This window comes from Scleropages formosus, chromosome 2 (assembly GCF_900964775.1).
Source record: "Scleropages formosus chromosome 2, fSclFor1.1, whole genome shotgun sequence".
Lineage (NCBI taxonomy): Eukaryota > Metazoa > Chordata > Actinopteri > Osteoglossiformes > Osteoglossidae > Scleropages > Scleropages formosus.
This window is the reverse complement of record NC_041807.1, coordinates 31,486,718-31,514,546: the sequence shown is the minus strand read 5'-3', so window position 1 is coordinate 31,514,546 and position 27,829 is coordinate 31,486,718. Positions and strand designations below refer to the sequence as shown.

Below are 27,829 nucleotides of genomic sequence, written 5' to 3'. Positions count from 1 at the left end.
TTAATCGTTAAGCCACTGCAGGAGCAGTATTCTTTTTTTTTTTTTTTTTTTTTAAAAAAAAAAATATATATATATAAAAGTAGAGGTCCCCTTGAAGACATCAAGAGACAACTGTCACTAAACTAGCTAGAAATCCAGTTACTCACAACTGAAAGGAGCCATTTCAGTAGAGGTATTGTGGCCTGCTTTTCTATGGCTTTTTTAGTTTTTATTTTTTTTAAGCAATATTTAGATTTTAAGGAGAAGTTGCTTCAAGATTTTTTTATGGCAGAGCTGGAAATATCTGTCATTGATTACGCTGCAGCTAAGCTGATCAGCAGAGGCTCGGGGCTTAAGCAGCAGATCTTGAAATAAGCTGTGGCCTGTATAATAAATCTCACTGGCTTCTCCTGCTGTGCTAGGCTAGGCCCAGCAGGGCTTATGGGCGCTTTTATGTACACTGCGTTCTGATTCTGGTTCTCTTCGTAATGCCAGTGTTGTTCTTGCTCAGGCTATATTGAAGCCATTGGAGATTTTATTTTATATCCTCCTCGCACAAAAAACAGATAATTATCAGTCAGGAATTAACATATTTTCAGCTGTAAGCTGCTGTTTCAGGCAGCAATAAGGAAAAGATTTTCTCATTTACATTTTTTGTGTTTAAGGAAGAAGCCACATTTATAAACTGTTTACTGATTGCTCACGCATTTAAAATGGCATAAGCTACCCTGTGGAAACAAATGAGAATTCTGTTCGGGATACAAATGCTGGATGTCTGGTCTCAGGGAAGCAGACAGTAATAGTGGTTTTTGTGTGTGTGTGTGTGTGTGTGTGTGTGTGTGTGTGGGACACACACACACACACAAAAGTATCATTTAACCCACCCTGGGAGTTGTCAGTTGGAACTGATTGCATTCGGAACTGTTGCCACATTGCAGGATGAAATGGAGTTGGGTTCAACCTTTTCTTTCCCATTTTATTTTTTCTTTGCATTTTGCTGTTCTTGTCACTGTTTGTGAAACGCTGATACACTATGTATTCACTGTAAACTCCTGTATGCTTCCTTTCCCCCCGGAGCTGATTAATTTTTATTGGACTTGATGGTCGCTAGAGTTGATTTTTACTGTCTGTGTATTTGTGTGTGTCCGCAATGGAAGACAGAGGACAGATGACTGCTACTGTTTGCAGATGAACATAAAATGCAAGTATCTGTGTAATGTTTTGATAGGTACAGAATCATTCATTTTACATTTTCCATCTTGGAGTTACGGTGGTGCATTCTACCATCTATCACACCTCTGAGTTTCAAAAAGGCTGTCGGCCTTCTAACATTAGTTTTGCTCTTCGCGTAACAGCATGTTTTTTCATATTTATTCCAAAAGTCTAATATAGTGAAGTTTAAGACCAGAATGCTTTTGTAATAGTTTTCATGTCGTTATTTTTGTTCCCGCAATATGTTGGGTCTATGAATGTTTCGCCACGCGACAAGAAAATTGTCACTTGTGCTTAACTGACATTTTTTAATTCTTGCAGAGTAGGTGGAAGAATCTCAAATACCGGTTTTAAATAAGGATGAGACAAATGCGCCTCCTTCAGAGGTTCAGTTTTATTGCCGGACTTGCGTATAGTGAAATTAACTGTCCATTGCATTGTGTAGATCAGAGCAGGGATAATTTTTATATTTACACTTATTCATTCAGCAGACGCTTTTCTTCACAGTGACTAGATTTGTGACGACTACAACAATTTTTTTCTAGAAGTTTCACAGTGGACTGTTGCATGCACTGGGAAGGTGTCATTCTGGTCCCTGTCTGCTCCTGTGACAGTGACACATGCTCCCGTGTACAACAGCACAGTGTGGGAGGTTTTCATCTCTGCAAATTAAGCCTGAAACTGTAATGCATTTTGCAGCACATTCTCTGTCATGTTTACCCAAATAGCTATGATTATGTAGGCGTAGCACATTTGTGACAAGGCCTCAAATAGAAGGATAAGTCTGGTGCAGAAGGCCCACTTGCTACTCCCAGTCTCTTCATTCTGTTGCAAATTTTATTTTTATGCACGCTATACATCCCAGTAGTGCGTTCAGAGGCGTCACTGCAGAATGTGGCAATTATAATAGATTGACGTGTTTCAAACGTAGGCACCAGGGCTTAATGAAGTGTCTAACTGAGGTAATTTAATATTTGCATAAATCCATCAATACTCTGTAAATATAGCCCTGCATGTACAGAAGAAGTGTGCTGGCTGATTTGTATTCAAGTAGGAAACAGGACCTGCAACCCTCTTATTTAATATTCCAGCAGGAGCTGCCAAGTTGGGGAAAAATTTTGTAAATATGCTCACTACATATTACAAACATGGCAGTATTGCAAAACATAGACCTAAGTTTTAAATAGAATAAAAAAGTATTGTAATAGAAATGTGCTGTAAATCAGTTTTAAACTAGTTGCAGCAAACGCCAAAGTAAATTAAGCCAGGAAACAAGATCACCCATTCATTCTGAACAGGTTTGCTAATGAAAGTTTTGGAAATCGACCCTTGGAAAAATACAACTGATTGATTTTTTTGCAACTGGGGGGGCTGCATCATTTTGCTCTCTGCGTGAAATGATCTTTGTGCTATGGGAGATGTTTGACAGCCTCTGTTAAACCACTATTCCCATTCCTGTGCTAGGTCATCATGGCGAGGGCACTGGCTCTTAGCAGTTCTGTCAAGACAGTAAAAGATCCTATGGGGATGGGTGGGTGGCTCTGGGAGGTGTCTGTGTGATATGTGTTGATCTGCTGAAGAGGAGAGTGGCTTTGGCAAACGTGCTCAACAATGAAGACCTTGTACTCTTCCTCTTCGTCGTCTTCTCTTTCCTCGTTTTAATTCTCTCAGCCAGTGAACCAGTGCCATTTGCCCTTCAGCTTTGTGCCACTCAGTGTCTCGCTTGAGATTAACCAAGCTAATGAGCATGCAGGAGACCGTGAGGTTTTTCGCTGCTTCCTGATGGATCTGAAATCAATATTCTACTGTTAGTATTAATCCACTGCTTTCATGCTGCCCTACTGCTTTATACCACAAGTGTATCTTAATATTGTAATAAACATTAGGTCTTGCTAGACCGTTGGTGATACCATTGCTTGTCTTTGCTTGTTGTTGTAGCAATGTTACGGTGATTAGGACTGAAGATTCAGTGGTTATTTTTAGTGTTGCTTTCTGTTTACTGGAACGTATTTGTAATTAGGAACTGTAACAAATCACTACAGGATTTAAGTGGAGCTATTAATCTTTACCATTTTACTGTAGCTGCAGTCACTGTTTCGTTTAATTTTTGGAGAGTGTTTGGTCTACAGAATGGGCAAGGATGCCAGGGGAATTTAAAACTTTTACATTTATTTGTTTGTTTAGCTGATGCTTTTCTTCAAAGCAACTTACAGTTAGTCTACCTACAATTATTTACCCATTTTTACAACTGGGTTATTTTACTGGAGCGATTTAAGGTAGGTACCTTGCTCGGGGGTACTATAGCTAGAGGTAGGGCTTAAACCTGAAACCTTTGGGCCCAAAGGCAACAGCTCTAACCACTACACTTCCAGCTGTCCTACTACACTACTAGCTGTAAGTGTAGTGTATGGTTGATTTGTGTGTGTGTGTGGTACTTTTGCCCTGGGAAAAGAGAAGATGGTACTGTATATGCAGTAGGCCTCAAGGTGAGGTTTTCTGAAGCATCCTTTCTTTTCTGTATCTAGCTGCTTCTACTGTAGCCTGAGGCATTGTGAGCCAAAAGCTTTCATTCACTCTGTCTTTTTTCTGCCTTGGAAGGCAGCCAGCTGTTTGAGACCTGATAAGGTTTCCAACCTGCTCTGGTACTCAGAAAGGAGGCCAAATTAGTGTGTCTACTGAACTCAGTTTGAGTACTGAGATGGCCTTTAGTGTAAGTTTATGGCATCAGTGTTTCCATCAGTGCTACTGTCCAGCCTGTGATTGGCGATGTGATCCATGTAGCTGTTCAGCTTTGGTCACTTTTGGGGTCTTTTCTATTGTACACCATGCAGTAGGTGCTGTGGTTTTGTCTTCATGCACAGTGGGGTTAGCACTTATGGTTCATGCAGTTGTCCTCCCTGCATTCAGTCTTGGGGTCCATCCTTTGGTCAGTGGTGCTCTTTGTGTCTTTAATTGCATCACAGGTCCTGTCCCTCCCTCTTACGTGTGGACTTGGCACATCCATGGCTTTGTAAGACTGAAGTATGCTACAATGTTCATGTCAAAGCAGTGATCAGTCCTGGATCTCTGTGGTGTCCACTGCTTTGCAGGATGGCCTCTGGTTCACCACCTGCTGTTTAGGATTTGGGACTTTTTCCTAAGCAAGTTAGACTACATTGCCAACTTGTATCGAAGATCCTGTGCTTCAACATTCCAGGCATGAATAAGTAAGGATTTTTTGCAGCATCCCAGATAAAAAATGTATGAATTTCTTCGAAGCAAAGTCTATTTTATCTTCTTCACAAACCTGCATACTTCTGTGCATTAATATGCCAAATCTAGAACAATTCAGTGTGTAAATCGTTACAAGCAGACAAATCAACAGTGAAAATAGCATTCATACCAGAAATGTCCAGTTGTAGTGAAAGAAGTTTTTACTGTGATCTTGAGTTTCCCAGTTGGATGAGGCCTAAAGAAGGTTTATAATGTAAATGACTTAATTAAATTACCTTGCTGTTAAATAGTTACTTTGGATACAATTATCTACTAAGCAACAGAATGGCTTTTGTATGCTTCTCAAATACAGGAACACAAGTGTGGTTTAGTGAGTGTTTTTAAAGTATGCAGCAGGAGAACAGCTGTGGTGCTGCTCTGATGCTGCTCTGATGCAGCCCTGTTTCAAGGAGCATCTGAGGAGCCTGGATCCAGCATTGGATCCAGCATTGCACCCATGTGCAGATTTTGCTTAAGGCTGGATGTGATTGGGTCTGTGTCTGACATTAAATACAGAAATTGCACAGTTGCTGCCAGCTGGTGCATCAGCACAGAGAGGGAAATTTAAAAAAAAAAAAAAGGAAATCACATTACTCCAATTCAATGTTTAATGCTCTAAAAATGTTGAATATAATTAACTAATACACTGTTGCATTAGTATTAATTATTGTTGTTTTGCTAATGTGCAGTCTTATTTGTTCTTAATTTATTATTGTGCCACGTAAGCCTTTCTAGATACAAGAGTCCGCTTATTGAATTAGATATTGCCCGCAAATCTTGAATGTAAATTGAAAGCTTTTTTTCCCTCCAAAATTTACAGTGTTCCTATTTAAATGTTAGTCATGAAGAATTTTTTTCACTTGTCAGATTTTCAGCAAGATGTATTACTGGTGTTGGGACGTCTGTGGTACGAACAACATGAAGAACCATCCGAAACTGTGAGCAAGGTTTGTTCCTGGTGTTTGTATGAACCGTGTTCATGTGAGGAAGGTTGTTCTGGGTATAGAAGTGTTGGCACCAGACTGCCTCTGGGTAGCACTGTGGCCGTCTGCATCAGGTGGACATTGCAGGAGTAAATGAGTGATAATCTGTGATAGGAAGTTGCTCTGAGATTCCTCCTGGACTGCATTTGTGCACCCAAATCATTCATTAACAGTTATGAAAGCTGCCAAACTTGACTTGGGGTGAGGGCAAGGGAGACAAGAGAGGCTTAGACAGCATTTCTGCAGTCTCCATCTCCGCAGATGGGGAATATTCTTGAAGGCACTTGGTGAATTGTGCAAAAAGGAAATGTTCTTGCTGTACATTATGTAAAATATATCTCATATGAGGGAGAGCTTTTTTACGATTAATGACTTTTCAACATACAGTGTAGGCTCTATTCTAAGTCTACAACAGAGATGAGGTAAATAGGCAAGTAGTACAATGTTGAAAGAATTTTTTTTTAAATTTACTTTGTTTAATTTTCCATCAAAGGATTTTCTTTGTCTCATGTAAATTTGACACAACTGTTCCACTCATCATGGGAGCATAGGAAAAAAATGGCCAGCTGAACTGCTGCTACCTGGCAGCTGAACGGCTGCATACCATTAGTGGCAGAGCTTTGAGGCAGCACATGGGGTTCCTGTGACCAGCGTCCACTGGGATGTGGAAACTGCATAATGATATGTTCTGCTCACTTTTTAAAAGTCCTTGCAGAGTTTATTTTGAAAATTAATAAAAGACATTCTTGCAAATATGCAGCTTATTTTCTTATCCGTAAGCTTAGAATATCAGTAGTGATTCTCTTAATAGTTCACTGTGTCTGTATTGCTGATTATGGTAATGATGGTGACCTTATGTCTTTCTTCAGCTGGCCAAAGAAAGTTTCAGAGAGGTAAATAACTGCCTACATTTATCTGTTGTGTCCAGGAAACAGGGCCAACCAGCAGTCCAACACACTCTATTGATTCTGGACTTTAGAAATACTCACAGGTACCCTTCTTCTGCTGAGCTGTTAGCATCGCCTCACTGGCCTGTCAGTCATTTGGACTTTTTTTGCATGGAAGGTTTTTATTTTTCTAACTCAGTGAATAATAAGTACAGAAAGGCTGGGAGGGTGGGAGGGATGTGTTAGTAACAGACTGATGAGCAGAGATATTGACCACTCTGCAAGCTGATATTGACACTGGAATGAAGGCATCATGACATAAGATCTGTTGTCTCTGTATATGCATTTTGATTTAAATATTTCCATCTAATTCAAATGGGTAGATCACACAGAACAGTAAAAAATGATTACCTGGTGCATTGCTTATTCTGTCGGAGCACCATTTTACTCTCTTGTTTTAATTACTTGGACAAAAGGGAGAAACTGGATATGCTGGTATAAATCTCTTTTTGAGATTGTCTATTGTTCTCACCTGTTTTTGAGAGCTGGGTTCTTCTAATGGTTTGATCTGACACTGGTTGGGGCCCAATTTTCCCTCATTAATAAAACGTGGCCTAAGCACACTGCACCTGTATGGTACCTCAATGTGTCTTCATGACTGCGTTCCCCTGACAGTAAGGGCACTTCCAGGGGATGGCTGTATATATAAGCAGTTAAGATGGAATCTGCTATGATTGTCACCATGACGACTATTGGGCAGCATGAGAAACAGGATGGAGTATATGATTGTTGTCACATGTCACTCTAGCACATTCACTAGATGTGAGATTTTTTTGGTACTGTATCACTGTAAATTATCTCCACTTTCTCGCAGGTAGGAGTTACTATTTGATAAATACAAATATTTTAAACTGGGTTATAAAATGTAATTTAGCAGATCCTGTGATGGACTGTCATCCTGTCCAGGGTGTGTCCTGTCTCATGCCCAGTATTTCCGTCATTCCAAACCAATGTGACCCCACACTGTACAATTGGTTATTGATAATAGATGGGGATGGACTAAAGCATTTATGGATTTAACTAGGTGCTTGCATCCATTTCCAAAAACAACTTCTCTGTGTGAAAATAAAAATATAAAACTTTGTTTTTGTTAATATTGAATTTGTGTTACCACAAGCCCCCCCATAGTATTTCATGCATATAGTTGTTACCTTAAAATTGAAATATTATGTGTACTGTTTTTAAAGAAAGCTTTTTAGTTGATACCAAGATCTCCTGGCCTTAGTTATGCAGTTTAAGTATTTTATTGAAGTTATTCAACATATTGAGGCTACAGTTTTATTCACAAATATTGATATATATTTAGTTACGGCTTAAACTTTCTTCCCTTTGCTTCTCTCTCTGTCTTTCTCTCTGTTTAGTTTTTGTTTTCCAGGTTTGTGTGTACTATTTTTTCATTAAGGTTGTGTAATTGCTATGTTTACGTGCAAAGAGTTCTCCACAGCTAGATGCTGAATATGCCCTGTTTATGGTAAAATGGGATAGGTGGGCCTTAGTTCATGTCTGTCCACCTATAGCATACTCACGCTCCTGTCTGATTGCTGGGAGCACATGTGGCAAAAGGAATCTTGCACTTGTCTTTCCACAGATGACTACACAACAGGGCTGCAGTTCACTGTTCTTGTCCTGTGGAGACACTTTATTCTTGGCTCCTTCCAGCAGGGTTCATTATTAATTAGGCTTGGCTGCACTGTCAAAATCTGACATACTGCAGTTTTTGATGGATGTTTGTTTTTCTTTGTCTCTGACCCTTAAAATGATTATAGTGTTCATTAATGGCTAAATTAATTTTGTGTTCCATATTTTCCAGTTGGACAAAAAAGTTTAAACAGTCAGTACCCATGAAAAGTTCTCATAGTTGAAAGTGTAACACATTAGTAGTAGTTACAAGACCATTGGACTAAGATAATTCAAAGCACTAGAGATCCAGTAGTCTAGTAGACTTAGATTTATTTATTTAGCTGACACTTTTCTTCAAAGCAACTTACAATGTTAAGGTCACAATTATTACATGCTTACAAACCCATTTATACAGCTGGGTAATTTTACTGGAGCAATTGTAGGGTAAGTACCTTTCTCAAGGGTACTACAGCTAGAGGTGGAGATCAATCCTGCGACCTTTGGGTCCAAAGGCAGTAGCTCTAATCACTACGCTACCAGCTGTCCCCAGACTTCTCATTTAATATTTATTTTTCCAGGAATGGGTGAAGAGAGCTGGGAATACACAATCTAAAATGAAGTGATGGTGTCTGAACAAGAAGGGAGTCTACAGGAATTGCAGAAATTTGTGGGAAATTAAATGCAGTGGTGTATGACAGTGCCTGGTGAAGTAGGCTCTTGACTTTTATAAAATACAGTACTTCCACACTGTTGACTCCTGTACCATTCTGGGCTTTAGCACTAGATACCAAGTGTTGCCTGCTCGCTTGTGGTTGTACTTATCTGTTTGCTGCAAAGTGCTTATTCAGTAGGACCTAGGATATCCAGCCGGGTCTGACGTTTGTTTTTTTTTTTTTTCCTCCTGCCTGCACTTTTCACCTGAGCTCCATGCAGACGTTTGAAAAGAAAATGCTCTGATGCCTCATTACTGTTGAATTTTTACAACCACTGGTCTCCAAATGAAAGAAAATCTCTTTATAAGAACATGCCCTTGGGGTGTTGCAGCAGGAGGGGACTGGCTGACTCAATATCCTCACTGATGGAGGGCTGCAGTCTTGACCTGGTCTCTGTTGTTCTTGTTTCCACTGAGAAAAGATGTAACTCTCCACCTGACTTTGAAAAGAGGCAGTTTTTTTTGTTCATATGAGAGACTTTGCTGGGGGGGGAAAGGAGCTAGAGTCTTGCTGTCCCAGATTTAGAAAATGTAATCTGCTCCCAGGCAGACAGCCACCCAGACAGACGGCAAGCACCTGAGCTGGACTGACTGCGTGCTGTGATTTTTCCTTGTAGTGAGCACATACTCTCCTTGGCTGCTAGGAACATGTCGCATGAGGACAGGAACCACTAGAAAGAGATGTAGGATGAAGGATAGTCACCCCAAATCTTTACCTCACGTGTGTGAGTTTCTCAAAGAGACAAGCCTGCTCTGTAAGAGTGTGCATACTTGATCAACCGGTACACTCCAGCCAGGCCCCTTCGCTCATCTACTTCTGCTCGCATGGTGGTCCCGGGCACGAAAGGCAAAGCTCGGAGGTTCTCAGTTCTGGGTCCGTTGTGGTGGAATGACCTTCCCCTGTCACTCAGAACTGCAGAAACTCTGTCGGTTTTCAAGAAGGGTCTGAAAACCCACCTTTTCCAGATCCACTTTGCCCAAGATCTCTTCAGATCATCTATGGCGTAACCGTTCACGCATCGTAACTCCAGAAGCATCCCCAGAGACAACCTTTATTCAGCCATTACTCTGGTATTGTACTGCTCATTTGTGTATCTTATAATATTTAATTTTAAAAAAAATTTAAAAAAATTGGTGTGGGTATCAGGATTTGTCTGTGTCTTATGCACTTACTTGAGCGATGAACCTCGGTGTAGCAAGTGGTAGGGAACAAACTAGGTTTGCTTGAGACTTTCATGTCTGCAGCTATGTCTCCTTCTCTCAATGTAATGCATAAATTGTACTTTTGCTGAGATGTACGTCGCTTTGGACAAAAGCGTCTTCTAAATAAATAAATGTAAATGTATGGTGTTTGTTCAGTAGCGCATGGCAAGTAGCACAATTACAACCTGACAGTCTTGCTGGCAGAACATGGGTTCATTCCTCACGGTGGGTGAATGTTTTGTTTAAGAGCAGCGTGTAAAGTTCACAATCTCCTAGGCTAAACTCATGCTCAGGAACACTGTGGTTGCTATATTGGTTTTGTTTAGTTTCAGCTAATGGAGTAGTTAGTGGTATGGATTGCCAATTCCTATCCAAGGAGGGAGGAACCCTTCTCTGGTACCCTTGAGGAACCTGAATTTCTCCAGTAACTGTCAAGGTTAAATATGTGTGTATAATAAAATGTAAAATTGCAAGGCCATGTGAATTACTTTGAATAAACATATCTATATCACATAGACACACAATGGCTACAACCACTTGTCTCAAGCAGGAGCCTAACCCAGCAACACAAGGCACAAGGCTAGAGGGAGAGGGGAGACACCCTGGACGAGATGCAAGTTACTCCAAGCAGGACTTGAACCCCAGACTCACCACAGAGCAGGCACTAGCCAAACTCTCTGAGCTACCGTGCCCCAACCTATCTATATGTATATCCATATTATATGCATATCTCCTGGTGACTTTACTGTATCCTTACAGGCAGCATGACTTAGATGAGTGGCTTGTGTTATGAATGCAAAATCAGTTTATCTGATGTTAATGACTAGTTAACATTAGACTGCAAGTGCTGTTTTTCCAAATGAAGATGGTGACACCTAAACACTCTCTGTCTCTTGTGCTTCCTTGGTAGGAGTCTGGATCAAGCCAACACGGGCATCTCGAATGAAGGAGAAGAGGGCTGACTTTGTTGCTGGTTGCCTGGGTGGAAGGGTAATTGCGGCAGGAGGCTTGGGTGAGACATCACCATGCCTTTGACAACAGAACAGTGCATGGCTGAACAGCCATCGCAGCAGCCTGTGCATTGTTTTTAATGTTTAAGCGTACCATGTTGCCTTTAACTCACCTTAACACGCAGAAGACGCAGCATTAGCTGCAATGACTGTATAGCGGTCCTCATTACTGGTGGTTTATTTGATTACATTAACCTGTGTTGTAAGTTAGGACCTTGTTAAGCAGGAAAAGCTACAGTTTTTCAATTGACATGTTCTGATGGTTTCTTACCCAGCTCCACAGAAATGTGTTTATAATGATTTATTCATTTTTGCTTTTAAAGCGTACTTCATAAAAGATTGTTCTTCTGTATGAGAACCCTGGGGGGCTGAAGAATGCTGCTGTTGTATCAGCACGCTCACTTGTGTAATTAAACTAATTATTTTAACAGGAATGTACAATTACGTGTAAACCCTGCAGCTTTTCTGGTCTGAAATGAGGAAAGTAACTGTCACACAGAGACATTTTGCTGTGTGACTGGAGGCATGTAGGAAGGTTTTATTTTAGAAAGGTTCCTCCTCAACGACCTTGAATGACGTTACTCTTTCGTGTAAGTCCACCTTTCTCAGGCTTGGCTCAAAATGTTGTTATACATCCTTTGTTTTCTAAGTAAACCAGTGTATTCACTGGGATTTATTGGCTGTTGATAAAGACTGGCATTGATCTGACATTACTTAAGTTATCTTGTTGACATTTTTTAAGTATGTTGAATCATTGGGAATGTCGGAACTGTGCGTGATGTATTTTCTCTTCTGCACACTGATGTTAGGCCAACATGTTGACGCTTAGACAAGGTCAGTTTTGTGCTTTGGTCATTTTCCTCTGAAACTGAGACAGTTTGAGAGCCTCTTTTAAGAGTGAATGAAAAACCTCTTTATTATTCATGATGTTGGGTGACTGCAAGCTGTTGCTCTACCTTCCTTATAGAGCAACATGAGATGTGGAGAAAGGCACTGTCTTTTCCCTCTTGTTCTTTCTTTCAGCATTTATTTCCCCCTCTTCCTGTTTGCCTCCCCACTGCTTTAGCCCTAGTATTTATTCTGATTTCTTTTGTTGCGGCTTCCTTTATCACAATGATAAAAAAGGTCTTTTACCTCAATTGTTTGCCCAGTGCAGTTGTGTTTATACTGGAGGGGAAAAAAGATTGACATTCTTTCACAAGCATGCTTTTATTAAGCAGATAATACAGTAGGAATTTAATTTTCTCTTTTTAAGCGACTCCTCAGATTTCATTAGCTCTAATAGCCAGGTGAATTATTGGAAAATGTTTTTGGATGAGAGCACCCATGTACATGCTCATCCTTTCCTTTGTCATCTAGACCAGATGTCAGATGTCAAAGTCTGTTAACAGAACACCCGAGTAATATCACCTTCATTGTTTCTCTGTGGTTAGTGTCTTTGTAGATGTCACCTCTATTCCAGCAGAATCCCATGAGCCCCTAAGGAGCCCTGTTTACAGGTTTCTCTCATTTGTATTCAAGGTGTTTGCAGTCTCTTCATTTTGCTTCAATGAGATCATCTTCACATCACAGCTTTAAATTTTAATGCTCAGATCTACTTTTAAGAAGTCACCTGAAGTTCAATGACTCAGTTGTTGCCTATATTTTTGCAGGTGGTGCTTTGTAATGCAGCCCTGTTTATTTCTTCCTTTGTGTACATCTGACAGCCTCTAAATCATGTGTTTCATGAAAACAGTTTACCTAAACCACTCATCCAGACTAGGTCACAAAGATCCCGTGAAACACAGGGCTTGAAAACTCCTTGGATGGGACATTGATCTATTGTATGATGCATACCTATATTCATACACATTTTTTTTTTTTTTTTTTTGGAATTGAGCAAAAAACTGGAGAATCTAAATGAATCAAATAAAAACATGGGGAGAGACTTTACACTGATTGCAAGCTACGTTTGAATCCACAACCTGGGAGCCTCTGTGTTGAGCTTGTCCAGCATCCAACTTGTTATGGATATACACTGTGAATAAATGCTCTGAACAATGTACCTAAAAGGTAAATTCTAAACTGTTCCACATAGCAGGCACTTTGGATAGCTTTTGAATGGATCAGTTTGTGAGGAATTCACTCTCAGTACTGTCTGGTTCTTCACAATGTGAATTGCCCAGTGCATTTATTCATTTGGCTTTAGCATGATGCTTTCCTCCAAAGCAACTTACAGTGTTTGTCTACCTATCATTATGTACCTATTTATACAAGTGGGTAACATTACTAGAGTAGTTTTGGGTAAGTACCTTACTCAGGGGTACTACAGCTGGAGGTAGGAATTAAACCTGTGACCTTTGGGTCCAAAGGCAGGAGCTCTAACCACTACACTACCAACTGTCCCCGTTGCACACATGCACGCACGCACACCTGCCTTTGTTTACTTGTTTTATATTGTTTTCATAATATACTAAAGACTTCATGAGGTCATGACCTCTGTGTCGTCTGTACCATAATAGTCATGGTATCAGTTTGCTGTGAGCTACTGGCTGGTTGCAGTGCAGTTAAAACCAAGTCACTTCTCCAAGGCCCTGAATTAGTAGATCTTACGTGTGAGTCAGAGGAGCACCATCCCCCACTGCCCTGTACTTTACACAGCAACAGCTAAATTGCACAGGGAAAAATAGTTTGTGCAACCTGCCAATTCAAAATCCAGCTTGTTAACTTCATTTTTTATCTTAACATAAAGTGTACTTTGTACTCAACAGAGGTAACCTTGATGTGACGTTAACAGGCAACTATCTGAAGGTAGTTTTGGTGGCTGGATAATAATTGAGCTGCTGCTGTATGATCCGTCGCAATCATTGTAAAATTCTGCTAAACTGACTGAGAGCCTTAGTCCTCTACATCCAAGTAAATCAAAGCTATGGTCATAAATTAAGTACTAACTTTTCAGCAGGCCAGAATTTATAAACATCTTACTTCCTAACTGAACAGAAGAGGTAAACTTTAAATGTAAAGCACTGATCAGTATATTTCATTGAATTTGTCATCAAATAAACTGTAACCCAGATGCATGGCAGCTGCTGTAGTGATGTGGAAACTGAACAGACAATCACTCATCTGCTCACACAATTAACTGCAGTCACTTCTGAACATTTTCTACTGTGAAAATGTGCCATTGCGAGTTAAGTGCAAGGTTTTGGATAAAAGCTTTTGTTAAGCAGATTAATAATGTAATTAAAGCTCTTCAATTTTTTTAAACTGGAACTGGCATAGCCGTTTTTGGAGTGCATGCAAAATTCCTCGTTTTCGTTGGTGGCAGTAATGTTTCTATACCATTGTATAATGAAAGCATTAGACTGGGGCGAATATGTAGCCTTGACAGCAAAACCCCATCATGACTGCTTTGTCTACAGCGGATAACTGAAATAAGTATCTATAATGTAAAGAAGCCCCTGTGACTCTTATGACTCTACTGTCATAAGTTCATTATTCTGACCAAGTTATAAGAACAGGATAAAACCATTTTTACTTTGGTTTATAAGACATCGCTAGACATTGTATTTGTTTATGCCTTGAAGAATGTTTCCCTTTTCAACTGGAAATAGCTTTGAGCTTTGAGGATTAACAGCTCCGGCCTGGTTCTGATCATTGAAAACCTGAGAAGTGTGAATCCTTTGAGGAGAAAAGCTATTGGTTTTATTGTGAATTATTAGTATAGTAGTAAGTCTAATGTAACTTGAAGTTGTTAAAATAATTAGCTTATGTGTGATAGTAAAGGAAAATGTAGTGTTTTTGAAAATGTAATGTTTTTGCAACCAGTGTTCTATTTTTAACTGTTGCAGAAACCTCTGTGGAGGCTCTCATATATGTGTATAAATGGGGGAAAGAATGCCTTGGAAAGAATTAAAACCCTTCATCTCCATCCACTAACAATAACTAATACATGTTCTGTATTGTGATATACTGCTTACCACAACCACATGTGTAGCAAGTTGATTTGGTATCACAGAAGATTTGCTGACACATATGGGGATTATGGGTCCTTATTATTTAATAAGCATAATTTAAAGAAAAACATCTGGTAGGAGTTGAGCATGGCTGTGGGCAGGAGGAATAAGGTGCAGGAGTGTGTGCCTGTCTACGCTGAAGAGGAATCTATTCTTTGGGTCATCATAAAAGAGCAGCACTAAATGTGCCCTCATAACTATCAAGGAGAACTTCTCTCCTGCTATGGGTACTCCAGAGAAATTACGCAAACAATAAAATCCTTCCACCCATCATGGCCCCAAGGAATCTGCCATGAGGAACCAGTTGTGTCGCCATGGAGACCTAGACAAAGTTAGACGTTTGAATGGTAGGTGATTTATAAAGATAAAGTGCTCCATTCTAGAGGTGAAAATTTCCACTTGCTCCACCATCAGTCATGTTCAGACATGTGCTGGTACCCTGTTACTGTGTGTTTGTTTCCGTCTGTTTTTTTTTTTTACTCTATGTGATAATTTATTTCTACCAAAAGTACTGGGCTACCTCTGCTTTCTTTAGGAAGAAGGCATTGCAGATCTACAAGATTTTCATGCTTGTCCAAGTCTTCACAGTGATTTCTATGAGACAATATCTAAAGACAACCTTTGGATTGTTTAAACATGTACTCCTTACAACAGATCTGCAGCAAGCTGTTCTGGAATGTCTTTGTTCCAAAACCAAAGTGGTCTAAACAGTCACCCAGTGGTGAGATTGGTGAGTTTTTTCCCCCAAATGTAACTGAGCAGAATCTCTGCTGGGATCGGTTCCCACAAGGGTAGTCCTGTGTGCCTGGGCTGTGACAGCTAGCAGTCCCAAAAACCTCAAGTCTGTCCCTGGACTGCTGTACCAGCACCTGGAAGGCAATGTTTTCCCAGAAGAAGATCCCTAATGGATTACAGTTTATCCTGTCTATATAATAAAGTCAGTTTGGGAGTATTAGTATAGTGTGCAGAACTTTTCTTTCTGTTTGGTGTCTGTGCCATTGCCCCTGTCTACATTCGTCTGTCACACTCTGGTTTATTGTTCAAAACAAGAGACCAAAAAAAGACTACTCTTCTGCACTTCCTAAAATATCTCGTAACTGGCACGGTGTTCTGAGACAGACAGCAGCCGCCAGAGGCACAGAATATGATGTTCCTAACAACCTGGCTCACAGGTAGCGTGCCGTGTTGTCGGCAGCTGGGCTCTTGGCTGCTCTCTCAGCTGCTATCACTGTTACCTTCCTTCTTTTACTGGCTGCTATTTCACAGCCCACAGCACAAGTAAACCCCCCCCCACTTCTACCTCTCTGGTGGTTCTTTGCAACCGTCATAAACTTTGCGCCCACATGAGAACTTTGTGTTTTGTGTGTTCTGTCTAATTCATGAGCAAAGGTACAAGGTGAATGAATGTCATTTTGTAAAGCACATTACAATTGCTTTTCAAGTCCTCTATACAGATGTGTCTTATCTCCTGTGTTTGCTAAATCAGTCTGTTAGTGAGCTGTGGTATTGCAACGTGAAAGTTTCCTTATTTCACAGAAATAAGGATGCTCATTTGCTTGTAAATTCACAGCACTGTGACAGTTATCCTTATGACTCTTGATGATTGATGAATATACTTAAAATATACTTAAATATGTCTTTCCTTTTCTTGCACAGGTAACCAGCCATCACCCCTGGCCTCAGTGGAGAGCTACAACCCTGTGAAGAAGCGCTGGGAATACCTGGCCCCGCTTCCAAGCCCCCGCTGCTCCTGCGCCGGACTGCAGACCAGCCACATGCTCTTCCTCATCGGAGGCGTGGCCCAGGGTCCCAGCAATGCCGTAGAGGCGCTCTGCCTGAGGGAGTGTGTGTGACGTAGTATGTTATGAGCGCGGAGCCTCCCTGGATCCCGGCTGGACCTGTGCCGGACTTGTGCTGGACCTGTGCTTTACCCTTTCTGCACCCTTTCCCGTGAGACACAAATGGGTCCGACAGAGCAGAAAACGCCGAAACATTTGTCTGACTTACTTGCTCCGTTGGGGGGTATTCTGCATAAACAGGACTAATGGGCCTGTCTACTCATGTGAAAATGTTTCTGCACTATGGAAGTCTCGCACCGGAAAATGAGCAAAAAAGACACCTTGGAACTGTACTTTTGATTTCACAATCAAAGCAGGGTACTCATAAAATATGGAACACAGGGCCATACATGCAAAGCTGGTGCAACTGCAGTTTGCGCTAGCACATTTAGCACTTTTTTACCTTCTCAAACGAACAAAAGAGGGATTTTTTGCTATTTACAGAGATGCATGTTGAAAAATAGCACTGTTGTTGGTTTACATGGAATGAATGCAAAGCTTGGAGGTCCCCTTTTTTTCCCAGGGAAATGGCGGTACCAGGAGTGCTCTTCGGGTAGGGTCAGGGCCAGGGAACTGTGGCCCGCAGCATCCAGATGACCATCTTGTGGCCAGTTTGGCTCCTGTGTGTGAACGTGGAGAGCAGCGAACTGTTGCGGTGGATTCACACTACGCAGAAGCAGCTGACCCAAAACTGAACCGTGTAGCTGACTCAGTGCACAACATGCCTCAGAGGTATCCACACACCTTCCTGTTGACTCAGGAAGCTCAGCTGTTCCACTATCAGTAGGATGTCTGTCACAGCGGAGGAAAACTAATAGTCTTTAGTGGTACTTCAATGGTCTCTGTGTCCTTATCTTTTTTTTGCCATTTTCACATCTTTAGGTGGATCCCTTTTTACTTTCATGCGCATTTCCATCGATCATGTGGAAGGCGCTGGAAAGTGGAATAGAGGCCTCTGTTCAAATACTCAGGGCCACTGCTGTCTCAGAACTTCTTTAGACCACGGAAGGTTTCTTTTGTGTGTGTTAGGAATGTTGTATGGAGAAATGATAAACATACATAAAACCCACAGCAAGGGAACGCATTGATCCTGGCCTGGAAGCAGGGAATCAATCCTGTGCCACCTGTCGCTCACAGTGTGCATTTCCCAGCACCATCACCTGAAGCATCTTGATCCCTCCACTCGCAGGCATCTCCTTTGCACTAGAACCTACAAACAGCCAGTGATGTGGCTTTTTTTATTCCCATTTTATCACATTGCAGCAGAATACAGATGAGGTAGGCACAAGTACAGAGGGTCTCATCGGTGAGCTTTTGGTGTGTGTAGTTTGATAAGAGCACTTTATCGCATATGTTAAATCCATGTAAACAGATTATTTTGTTAATTGCCAGATGACTGCATCTACAGGAAGCTGCAATGGCTGCACTTTAAACAAACATGTCCTTGAAATAAATGTCGTTAGTGTACACATATTTGTTCATAGTTCTATTGGAAGACTTAAGTTTGCCCTTTTGGGAAATCTGGATGATTTTTAGTGTGTAAATTATTTCCATGGTCTTCTTTGAAAGTAAGACTTTCAAACTCTGAAATCCATTCAGTTATTTTTTTCTCATCTCAGTAGCTCTCTGCATTAATTATATATACATACAGTATAGGGTGTTTGCCTTCTGTCTGTAGATACAGAAATTAAGTAGCTAAATGTATCACTGAATTTATAAGGCAGTGTCCCCTTGAGTCTCTGATTTATACTCAATTTTAATATTACTCAAATAAGAAATATTCAGTTTTCAGTGAATTCATCTTTTTTCTTTTTTTATTCCCACCTCACGTGTGTTTGTTTGCCCCTGGTTCATGTAGCTGTTAATCATTTTCCCCAATTTGATTGTCGAGGCCACACCTGAGTTTCTTACTTGAAATGACTGACCTATTAGGTTTGGCTAGATGTTTGAAGGAACCCCCTCCCCGTGGCTGCTAATTGCTGCATAATTCAACTTGCAGTGCGTGTTCATTGTGTGTTCATTGCATGTTCGGTAATCAGCCGGTCTTCTGCTGGAGCGCTAAATTGCAGGCCATCGACAGGGGTTGGTGGAGAAAATGTGTGCGGCCGCTGAGTGATTAAATAGCACTTTTACACAGCAGGGAACATGGGGTGGATACCCAGCGGTACGATGCCCTATCATTATCTGCACCTGAAGTTCTTCGTTGTCTGCATCTCGGATGAGATGCCTGCATATTCACAGCAGCAGGGGATGCTGATTTCAGGGAAGGTGACACGGGTAGCTTCAGCTACCAATGAGGTGTAGTACACCATCACTGCTGAAAGTTACTCCTACATCCGATGGACACGCTGTGCCACAAGTTCTCCAGTATCAAAGGCTTTTCCGGAAGCACACCCTGCCCCTTTTGGCTGCTGCATACTATTTGATTTAAACGTGTCACCATGGCTTCCAAGCAGCAGAAGTGATTCTTATATAAAACTGTCATGGCACGCCAGCAGATAGATATTTAGGTTGCTGTTTATAGAAACATCATCTCCATGACTGACGTCTCCCCGATGAGGAGGAAAATGGCAAAAAGCAGCACAAATATTTCTCTCTTCGGAGTGTGATTGGTTTCTTCTCGGAAGAAACGAGATTATTTCTGACACGGTGTTGTGTTATTGCTGTGCAGTCTGTACGTTTAGGTGCATCTCTAAAACAGCTTTGCTCTGCATTTTGACAAACATTCAGCCTTTCAGGTGCCACAGAATGATCTGAACTCATTGTGAGCATAAAAGAGATGTATTTTTAAATGAACCTCTTCCTCTGAATTCATGATGATGGTGACTAATTTGTAAATCAATGGTTCAGTCAGACTGCAATCACGACGACATGCTTATTTATTTTCCGTACTCTTCTTTTCATTTGCCTGGCCTACGCAACTATCCTGTGTGCAAGTCATATGTTAAACTCCTAATGATGCCAGGCTCATCTTCCCGGCATCATTTTAGGTCGGTCTTTCACAAGGGCAGGTTTTTCTTCAAGAGCACACACAGTTGCAGCAGTTATGTAATGTACGGTGAGTGTATTCTGAGCAGGGTCAGGAGGAAGGAGGAACAGAGAAGGAGAGAGAGAAATTGATTTCCGTCTGCCTTGAATTTGTTCATGTGATGAGGTTGAACGCATTGGCCTCTTGCTGTGAGATTGTTTGGGATGAATAGCCAGAAATGCGGCCACATTCCTCCTCTTCACCAAGCCTTTCATTGAGAACGGAGTTTTCCTGACTTGTTCTCAAGCTTCTCGGCATTTATACATTATTGCTGCGTTTCTGCTCCAGTTCAAGGAGACGCTGCGGAAAACACTGCTGTAGAGACATCCCACAATTTCTCCATCTATAGCCCTTTACCAAGGCTTAAACATGGAGATCACGTCCTTGTGGCTCAGTCAGTATGTTCGTACAAAATTCAGTATGGCTTTGACATTTGAACATTTTTAAAATTATTTTCCAGATTTAGTATTTCAAGGTTCTGTTTATTTAATGTACCACTGGTCCTTATCCTTGCCCATTCCACTGTAACCATACATGTTCGTCTTAGTACAAAAATGGTGAGCAGTGGTCAGTAAAGTGAGTAGCAGCTGTGTTCACGGTTGATATTGTTTAATTCTGTTGCTAATATTATGCTCACAGATGGTCTCTCTACTGTGCATCTGTATATTACTGATTTGTTTGACGTTCTTCTCCATGTATAGGTTGTGTTCTGTGGGTTCAACCATAGTCTGTGAACTGAAGGTCTGTGTGGTATTGATTTGTGCGTGTTGTACAGCAGAGAACAGGTCTGTTATTTTTCTATGATACTGTGCTGTGATATCAAGTCAATGTGTACCACAGATCTTGTAGCAGATGGCTCTTGGAAGTGTCCTCTAATATGTCTTGCTGGTCTAAGAAAGAACACGTGAAAATGTGAGCGTTGATTTGGGAGCGTTCGCTGAGGTCTTCCCTCTTACTTTGTGTATTAACATTTTTAAAATGTTTCAGGCCAATTTCAGCTAATGAGCTGTGACGCTTCACCACATCAAGTACAATCAGTAGAAATCGAGGAATGCGAGAGTTCCTGGCGATCAGTGCCTAATCCTTACCCCTGCCAGTTCTGCAAAAAGTTTCGGCTGATCCAAGATCCAAGCGTTGAGGCTGAGGAACACGGGGCGCCGTGCACGTTGCCTGTGCCAATTTCGGCCGAGCGGTGCCAACAGAGCCTTTGTGTCCTCCACCTTAGTGCAAGATGACCTCTGCGGTGGCAGTGCTTGAGGTGCGTAGGAGCCCAATCCGTGCGTAAAACGCGTCAACCTCCTGTTTTTGGTAAAGGCACAGGCAGCAGAAGCAGCAGGTGGTGAAATCTGAGGTCCAACAGTTGGGCTGATAATCTGCTGGGATTTGCATGTGTAAATTCTCAGTGAGTTTATCATTCTAGGAGAAATGTGTATGTTACACAGAAGTGGCAGTGATTTCAATACAGTAGTTCAGTGCCTATATTTGTGAGGTAGTGCCTCTACTATGAATTATACAATAAATTATTTTATTTGCTGTCTGATTCACTTGCTGTGTCTTTTCTTTCTGTTCCAATTTGTATGTAATTGGGGGTGCTTCTCATATCCATGAAGTGTGATTTTTTTTTTTTTTTTTTTTTTTTTTTTTTTAAAATGCCTGTCAAGGTGTGGAATCTCATATTTAAGAACTGGTCATCTATTCACCATATGTAAAGCAGTTGTCAGAAAAGTCCTCAGGAAGCTCATCATCACTTTGAGAAGTATAAATTCATTTATTTTTAATCATTCCTCCATGATCATTTGACTTTTGAAAGTCATACAGTGAATTTTGAAAGATGATAATCCATGATTTGAATTTTTACTAGAAATCAAGCTTTTCTGTATTTCCTGGCAAAATATTAATGTGTATAACTTGAGTTGCTACCACTTACATACTTTAATGTGCCTTTTGTGAATGACAACAGAGGTTGCAAACATGGCCATCTTGCACTGGAAACAATTAAGTTTTGAAAACTTTGGATAGTCTTTTCCTAAATGTATTGCCTCCCAAATTAATGAACAAAGTCAATCCACAGAAAAATGAGACCAGTACCAATTACAGCTGGTGAGAGCAAGACAGAGACCAGACTCTATTGGTATTGTAATTAAAAAAAAAAAAATGAACTCATTAGCTGTGGAGCAAGATATGGAACTGGTCGGGGGGGTTATCAGTGTTACACAGTAATGAAGCGCTTTTGCTAACGGCATCTTCAACTTCCTACCATTTTTGCTCTTTATGGGACAAATTTCCTTCCTCCCAGCAACTGTCACACACTTCCCTTGATACTGACTGACATTTCAAATCTATCTGAGGCTTCCGTTGTAAAGACCAACTAATTAAGTGGTGCGATATAAAAGTAATACACTCACGCTCGCTCCGGAGCTCTCCCCAGAGGCCCTGTGTCCTGTCCTCTTTCTGAAACTGCTGAAGAGCGCGAACGGGCGATTGCACCGGAATCCCCGACCCAAGGGATCCAGAAGGAAACTTCACTGGATTTACCAGGCAACACTTTTTTCTGGTACTTTTCGCACTAACATAGTCTTTTACGCTTGGTTTTTTTGGTCTGATGCCCCTTAACCAGGTTTATCCCCATGAGCTCATAGCTGGACTTTCTGGCAGCGCATCTTTCGAATTCAAACAAATCCGTAGCTGTTTCAAACCAGGCTCTGCGAGGATAGGAGACCTTATTCAAGAAAGGAGCAGTTTATTGTTGATTTAGAAACACTCTGTATTTACTGTGAGCATCAATACTGGATGCAGTCCAGTCCTTACATTTGCAGCCTTTAGCTATGCCTGTATAACACCTCACACGCCAAAAAAGTACTAAAATGTACCTAAACTGTTGAGGTTTCGTGATGTTGCAAGTTTATCCAGATAGATGGATGGATAGAACTTTATTCATCCCGAAGGAAATTCTTGTGCCAGAGATTGCTCAAACAGATTAACCACAACAATTAAATATAAAATTAAAGATATGACTAGTAGTACGTTATCACTCATACGGTACGTATCTGTTTCACAAACACATGAGCGACAAAGTACTACTAGTCATACCTGGATAAACTTGCAACAGGGACACCTGCTAGTGTAGTAGTTACAGCTGCTGCCTTTGGACCCAAAGGTTGCAGATTTCAGTCCCACCTCCCGCTGTTCAAATGTCAAATCTGTTCTTTTGTATGGATCCAAAACCTGGAGAACAACGGCGGCCACCGTGAAAAAAGCGCAAACCTTTACGAATACCTGTCTTGGAAGAATACTCCAGACCCGCTGGCCGGAAGCCATTAGCAACACAGCGCTTTGGGAAAGAACAAACCGAACTGGAATTTGGGAGGAAATGCCGAAAAGCAGATGGAGGTGGATCGGCCACGCACCGCGCAAACGAAAACCAGCATCGCAAGACGGGCGCTGACCCGGAACCCCCAGGGAAAGAGAAAAAGGGGACGACCGCGCAACATCTGGGATCTTGTAGGGATCTTGTAGGGATCTTGAAGCTCACACCAGGATGCTGGGATACACCTGGAGCCGGATGGAGAAGGAAGCACGGGATAGAGACGCCTGGAGAGCCCTTGTTGGCGGCCTGTGCCCCAGGAGGGGCGGAAGACCTAAGTAAGTAAGTGTAAAGGGTAAATAAGTGTAAGTAGATTAACAGAGTAAGTCACTTTGGAGAAAAGCGTCAGATAGATGTAACTGTTCTTGGGCCCAAGCCCTCCCTTCCCTTAATGCTTGATGGGATGTTACAGATGCAAAAACCTCTGTGTGTGTGAAATGCTCATGCTTATTATGAATGAGCGAAAAATACGCGTCCCTGCACAGTGACCCGAGCATAACCGCCTTTAGCAATTATGAAATAAGCGCCTGGTGTTACCAGGAAAGTACCGGAAAGTCAAGAAGTCTTAGGGCGCCCTCTAGCGTCGTCCTCTAGCGTCGCCCTATTGACATGAACACAAAACAGGTCACGTGGGACTGACTGACCGTCGGAGAAAAACACGCTGTGATCTGAAACGAATACAATACATTTTAAAGCTCGATGTGTTATTGATACCATTTGCCAGTGTCCACTCTTAGCTCTGTAATACTAAACAGACTATTGATTAGTACACCTCAGAAAACACTGCAACACTGAACAGTGCGAAAGCTCTAAAGTCCTGCAGAAACTGGATGCATCAATGATCAACGAATCATTAGTGAAAATCTAAAACCAAAGAGGACAGGGCTTTTCTTGCTTAACTACTAATTTTTATGCAAAGTCTGAGTAGCTAATACAGGAGCCAAGATGTTCTAAAATTAATTTTTTTCAATGCTTAATTTAATTTTTTAAGTATTTCATTGAAAGGGAAATAGAATTATTCCTAATAAAGCGCGCATCATCGGATTACGCACAGATACAGGCATTTACGCAGTAAATAGGCCACTCCAAAAGGCATCACTGTGCAACGTGTGACAAATGTGTCTCAGCACAATATGAGTTGAAATAATGTGCTAAGCTGATCGTTCAGTATCTTTCTGTGCTTCAGATGCAGTGGCTGCACTGGTATGTTGTCCTGATACCTACATCATCTCTGAATAGCCTATAGCCCTAAGTCAACGCTGTCAGACTCTGTGTGTTCATTTCACTGTTTGAAAAGGCCAACGTGTTTTTTTTTTTTGTTTTTTTTCTTTCGCCTCCAAAGAGAAATTAAAAGTACAAAAGGTGCAGGGTGGGCCATGAAAGGCAAATTAAAGTGAGAAGAGCGCCAGCAGCCTAATGCATTCCGCCAACGCTGATCATTATTCACGACCCACTTTTTAGCAGCCTACCCAGCGTTCTTCATTTATTTGTGCCTTATATTTGTGCAATTCCTGATGCATAAAAATTAAAGAATCAGCATCTGAATAACTGCCCACACATCTGTCAGTGGTGTCTGCTTTCCCTGAACCGCAAAATATGTAAACACAGTCTAATAAGGTGAAGTGCATGTTGTTAGTGAGTCCTTGCCAGGGTGAAAAGTGGCTCTAAAAGGTCTTCACATGAAAGCATGATGAAGTCTACATCCGGTAACCTATAGAAAGTGCTTTCAAGTCTACTGAAACAGCAGGACGTTAAACAAAACCTTCCTCTCAAGGCTAACCAGCAAGCTTTGCTCCAGCATGGGATCTTTGTGGAGTCAGGTACCAAGCCCAGGACGAGGGCTGGAGGGCCGGGGGGCTGCTGGGATGCAGCTCTCACAGTGCTCATTGTCAAGGAAAACTCGTGGATTCAGGAAAATGTACAGGCCTTTTAACATACATACATAGAGGCCTATGCACCATATCTCTTAATCTGAAGAAAAATATAACAGTTTGCAAAAAGGTCAGTGTCACAAGGAGTCGTCCCAAAGATGATGGCAGTTCCTGTAAAAGGAATGAAAGGAATCAATGAGCATAGACAAATTGCAGTGGAAGGCACACACTGTAGAGGCATCTGGTATGAAGGCATTATTTTACATTTACACACACACACACACACACACACCATCTGAACCACTTGTCCCATATGGGGTTGCAGGGAGCCGGAGCCTTACCCGGCAACACAGGGCGTAGGGCTGGAGGGGGAGGGGACACACCCAGGACGGGACACCAGTCCATCACAAGGCACCCCAAGCGGGACTTGAGCCCCAGACCCACCGGAGAGCAGGACGAGGTCCAACCCACCGCACCACCACACCCGCCGCCATTTACATTTACATTTATTTAGCAGAGGCTTTTCTCCAAAGCAACTTCCAATCAACTCTATGTGTTATCAGCCCACATACCTTATTCACCAAGGTGACTTACACTGGGTCACTCATCATATATTCTAAAGGTCTTTTCCACATTCCACATAAAAAAGACTTACATTTACATTTTGCATTTATTTAGCAGATGCTTTAACAGACTTCTAAGTCTACTTAAACAGCTATTTATAACATCATTGCTAGACACTAATAAGTTGAAAATATCCGCACAGGTCTTCTGTCACTACAAAAGAATGTCCTGGAAGGGTGAGCAACCACTGGTATTTTTTCCCCCCAGGTTTAATTTTTTCCATTTGACTGCGAGTGGGGTTTTTTTTGTTTTTCTCTCCACTGTTGCCAGCCAGATTACTATGTCGTCAATTACACGTCTTGTGTCCGTAATTTTGCATTATTCTTAGAAACCCTCTTTAACATGACAACCTTGTTCAGCGCTCTGTGTCACTCTGGTGAGAAGAGCACTCAATAAAAATATATCGGGCTGAAATGAATTCTGCGCTGTGAAGTGGGAGAGAAGTGTAGGCGTAGGCTGAGCTCAGCCTGGAGTCACATATATTGTGCATCAGGGAAAAGTAGTGAAACAGAACTTCCACTTCTCCACAAACAGCTCTCCTGGTGCCACTCACTCTTTTGCTACGTGTGATCTTGCAGTGTTGACGTTGTGCTGCACAGGGAGGGAGCAGAGCACGTCGTGAGGTCACGGGGTACGTTGAGGCCCATCTTTCATGACCTGCTGATCATTTGAGCGGATCCCCACAGGCGAGGCAGTTGCAGAAATGGCTCTGCTGTGTATTTGTGCGTGCTTGCTCCCTAATGAGCCTCATCTATTTTTGCTTTTGACATCTGCAGCACAGACAAGTGAGAAGTACAATTAAAATTAGACCCCGGTGCAGTACAGGTGTCTGGACAGATGGCGGCGCACTTTCACCAAAGCAAACTGCAGTGTGCAGCGCTGGGATCAATAATAGTCGGTTGTGCACCTCGTGTTTTACACAGGGATTCAGGGTAAATGTGACAGTGTAAAAAAAAAAAAAAAAAACTGCTCTCTTGTTCTTTGGAACTATCTGGAGGTTCTGAGGATTGTGGACAACAGCAAGGTTTGTTCTTTTTTTTCTTTTTTTGTTTTACACTTAAAATTGGCGTTGCTTTTCCCCACTTTTTTCCCCCTAATTTGTGCGTGTGCGTGTTTTCTCTACCCTTTAAGAGCGGAGTCAGTGATGGGGCCGTTCCGCCTGCTGCACGTAGCTCACATCTGCTCATTTAAAATACCTCAAGTCAAGACAACACCCCACAGACAGTGTAGTCAACAACGCACTTAGTCATGATTTTACACAGCTTTACATTGTTGACTGAAGTTCGGCCGTCATGTTCCTGCGTTCCCGCTACAAGCAGATTCCAAAGCTATGAGCTCGGACCGCTCCGCTGACCGACACGTCCGCTATAATTCCGAGCGCAGCGCTGGGCAGCTGTGTCGCTGACGTCACGACGCCGGCACGCGCAGCAGGCGCGGGAACATCCCGTTCGCGTCGCTTCCTGCGGCGATGGTCGCTGCGCCTGAGGAAAGGCGGCGGTTCCGAAGTCGCTGAAAAGACGGAACATGGTCAGCATGCCGACTCTTGTGTTGGCAGTTTTACACAAGTGTGGTAAAAACAGTGCAATGAGTAGACTACTGGACATTGGACCCACAGACAGTGCGAAATGCTAGGTGTGGAGCTGGACACCGTCTTGTTCTTTTGAAATGACTGTAACCATGGTATAATACACACACACAGTACCTAGTTGTTCGTGTGAGGCGTCAAACACTCACTGTTTTGAGCTGGAAAGTGGAAAGATACATCTTGCTATTGACAGTAGCGGAATCCTCAGCCTGGGAACAAACAGCAAAGGCTGAAAATACGTGTTCTCTTCATTAGTGCCTAGCAGTCCGCTACAGAATACAGATGCCTTGCAATATCCACTTCTTGAGAATCAGAATCAGAATCGGAACGAGCTTTATTGCCAAGTATGTTCACACATATGAGGGATTTGTCTTGGTGACAGAAACTTCCAGCACAGACAGAATGACAGTGACAAGACAGATGAGAAGATAGAATATGTGAATGAGGGATAAAAAATATATAAAAAGTACCCGATATACAAAGATACAGGTATGTTCTATAGAAATAAATGCAAGGGAATGTAAGACATATGATGGGATAAATAGATATAAATATAAATAGTGTTGTGTATTGCACTGATTTACTCTCTAGGGGGGATTTAGCTGT

The 27,829-nt window shown here is 41.8% G+C and overlaps 1 protein-coding gene across 3 annotated transcripts in view; it reads left to right on the top strand.

Annotated features, from left to right (window-relative positions):
* Positions 1-18,171, top strand: part of klhdc8b (kelch domain containing 8B) — a 67,474-nt gene extending 49,303 nt beyond the window's left edge. For all 3 annotated transcript variants that reach the window (XM_018737608.2, XM_018737610.2, XM_018737609.2), the window contains 2 exons: positions 10,819-10,920; positions 16,570-18,171. In XM_018737608.2, coding sequence (XP_018593124.1) covers positions 10,819-10,920; positions 16,570-16,766 — 299 coding nt within the window. In that variant the 3' untranslated portion in view covers positions 16,767-18,171. The remainder of the gene's footprint in view (positions 1-10,818; positions 10,921-16,569) is intronic.
* The last annotated feature ends 9,658 nt before the right edge of the window (positions 18,172-27,829 follow it).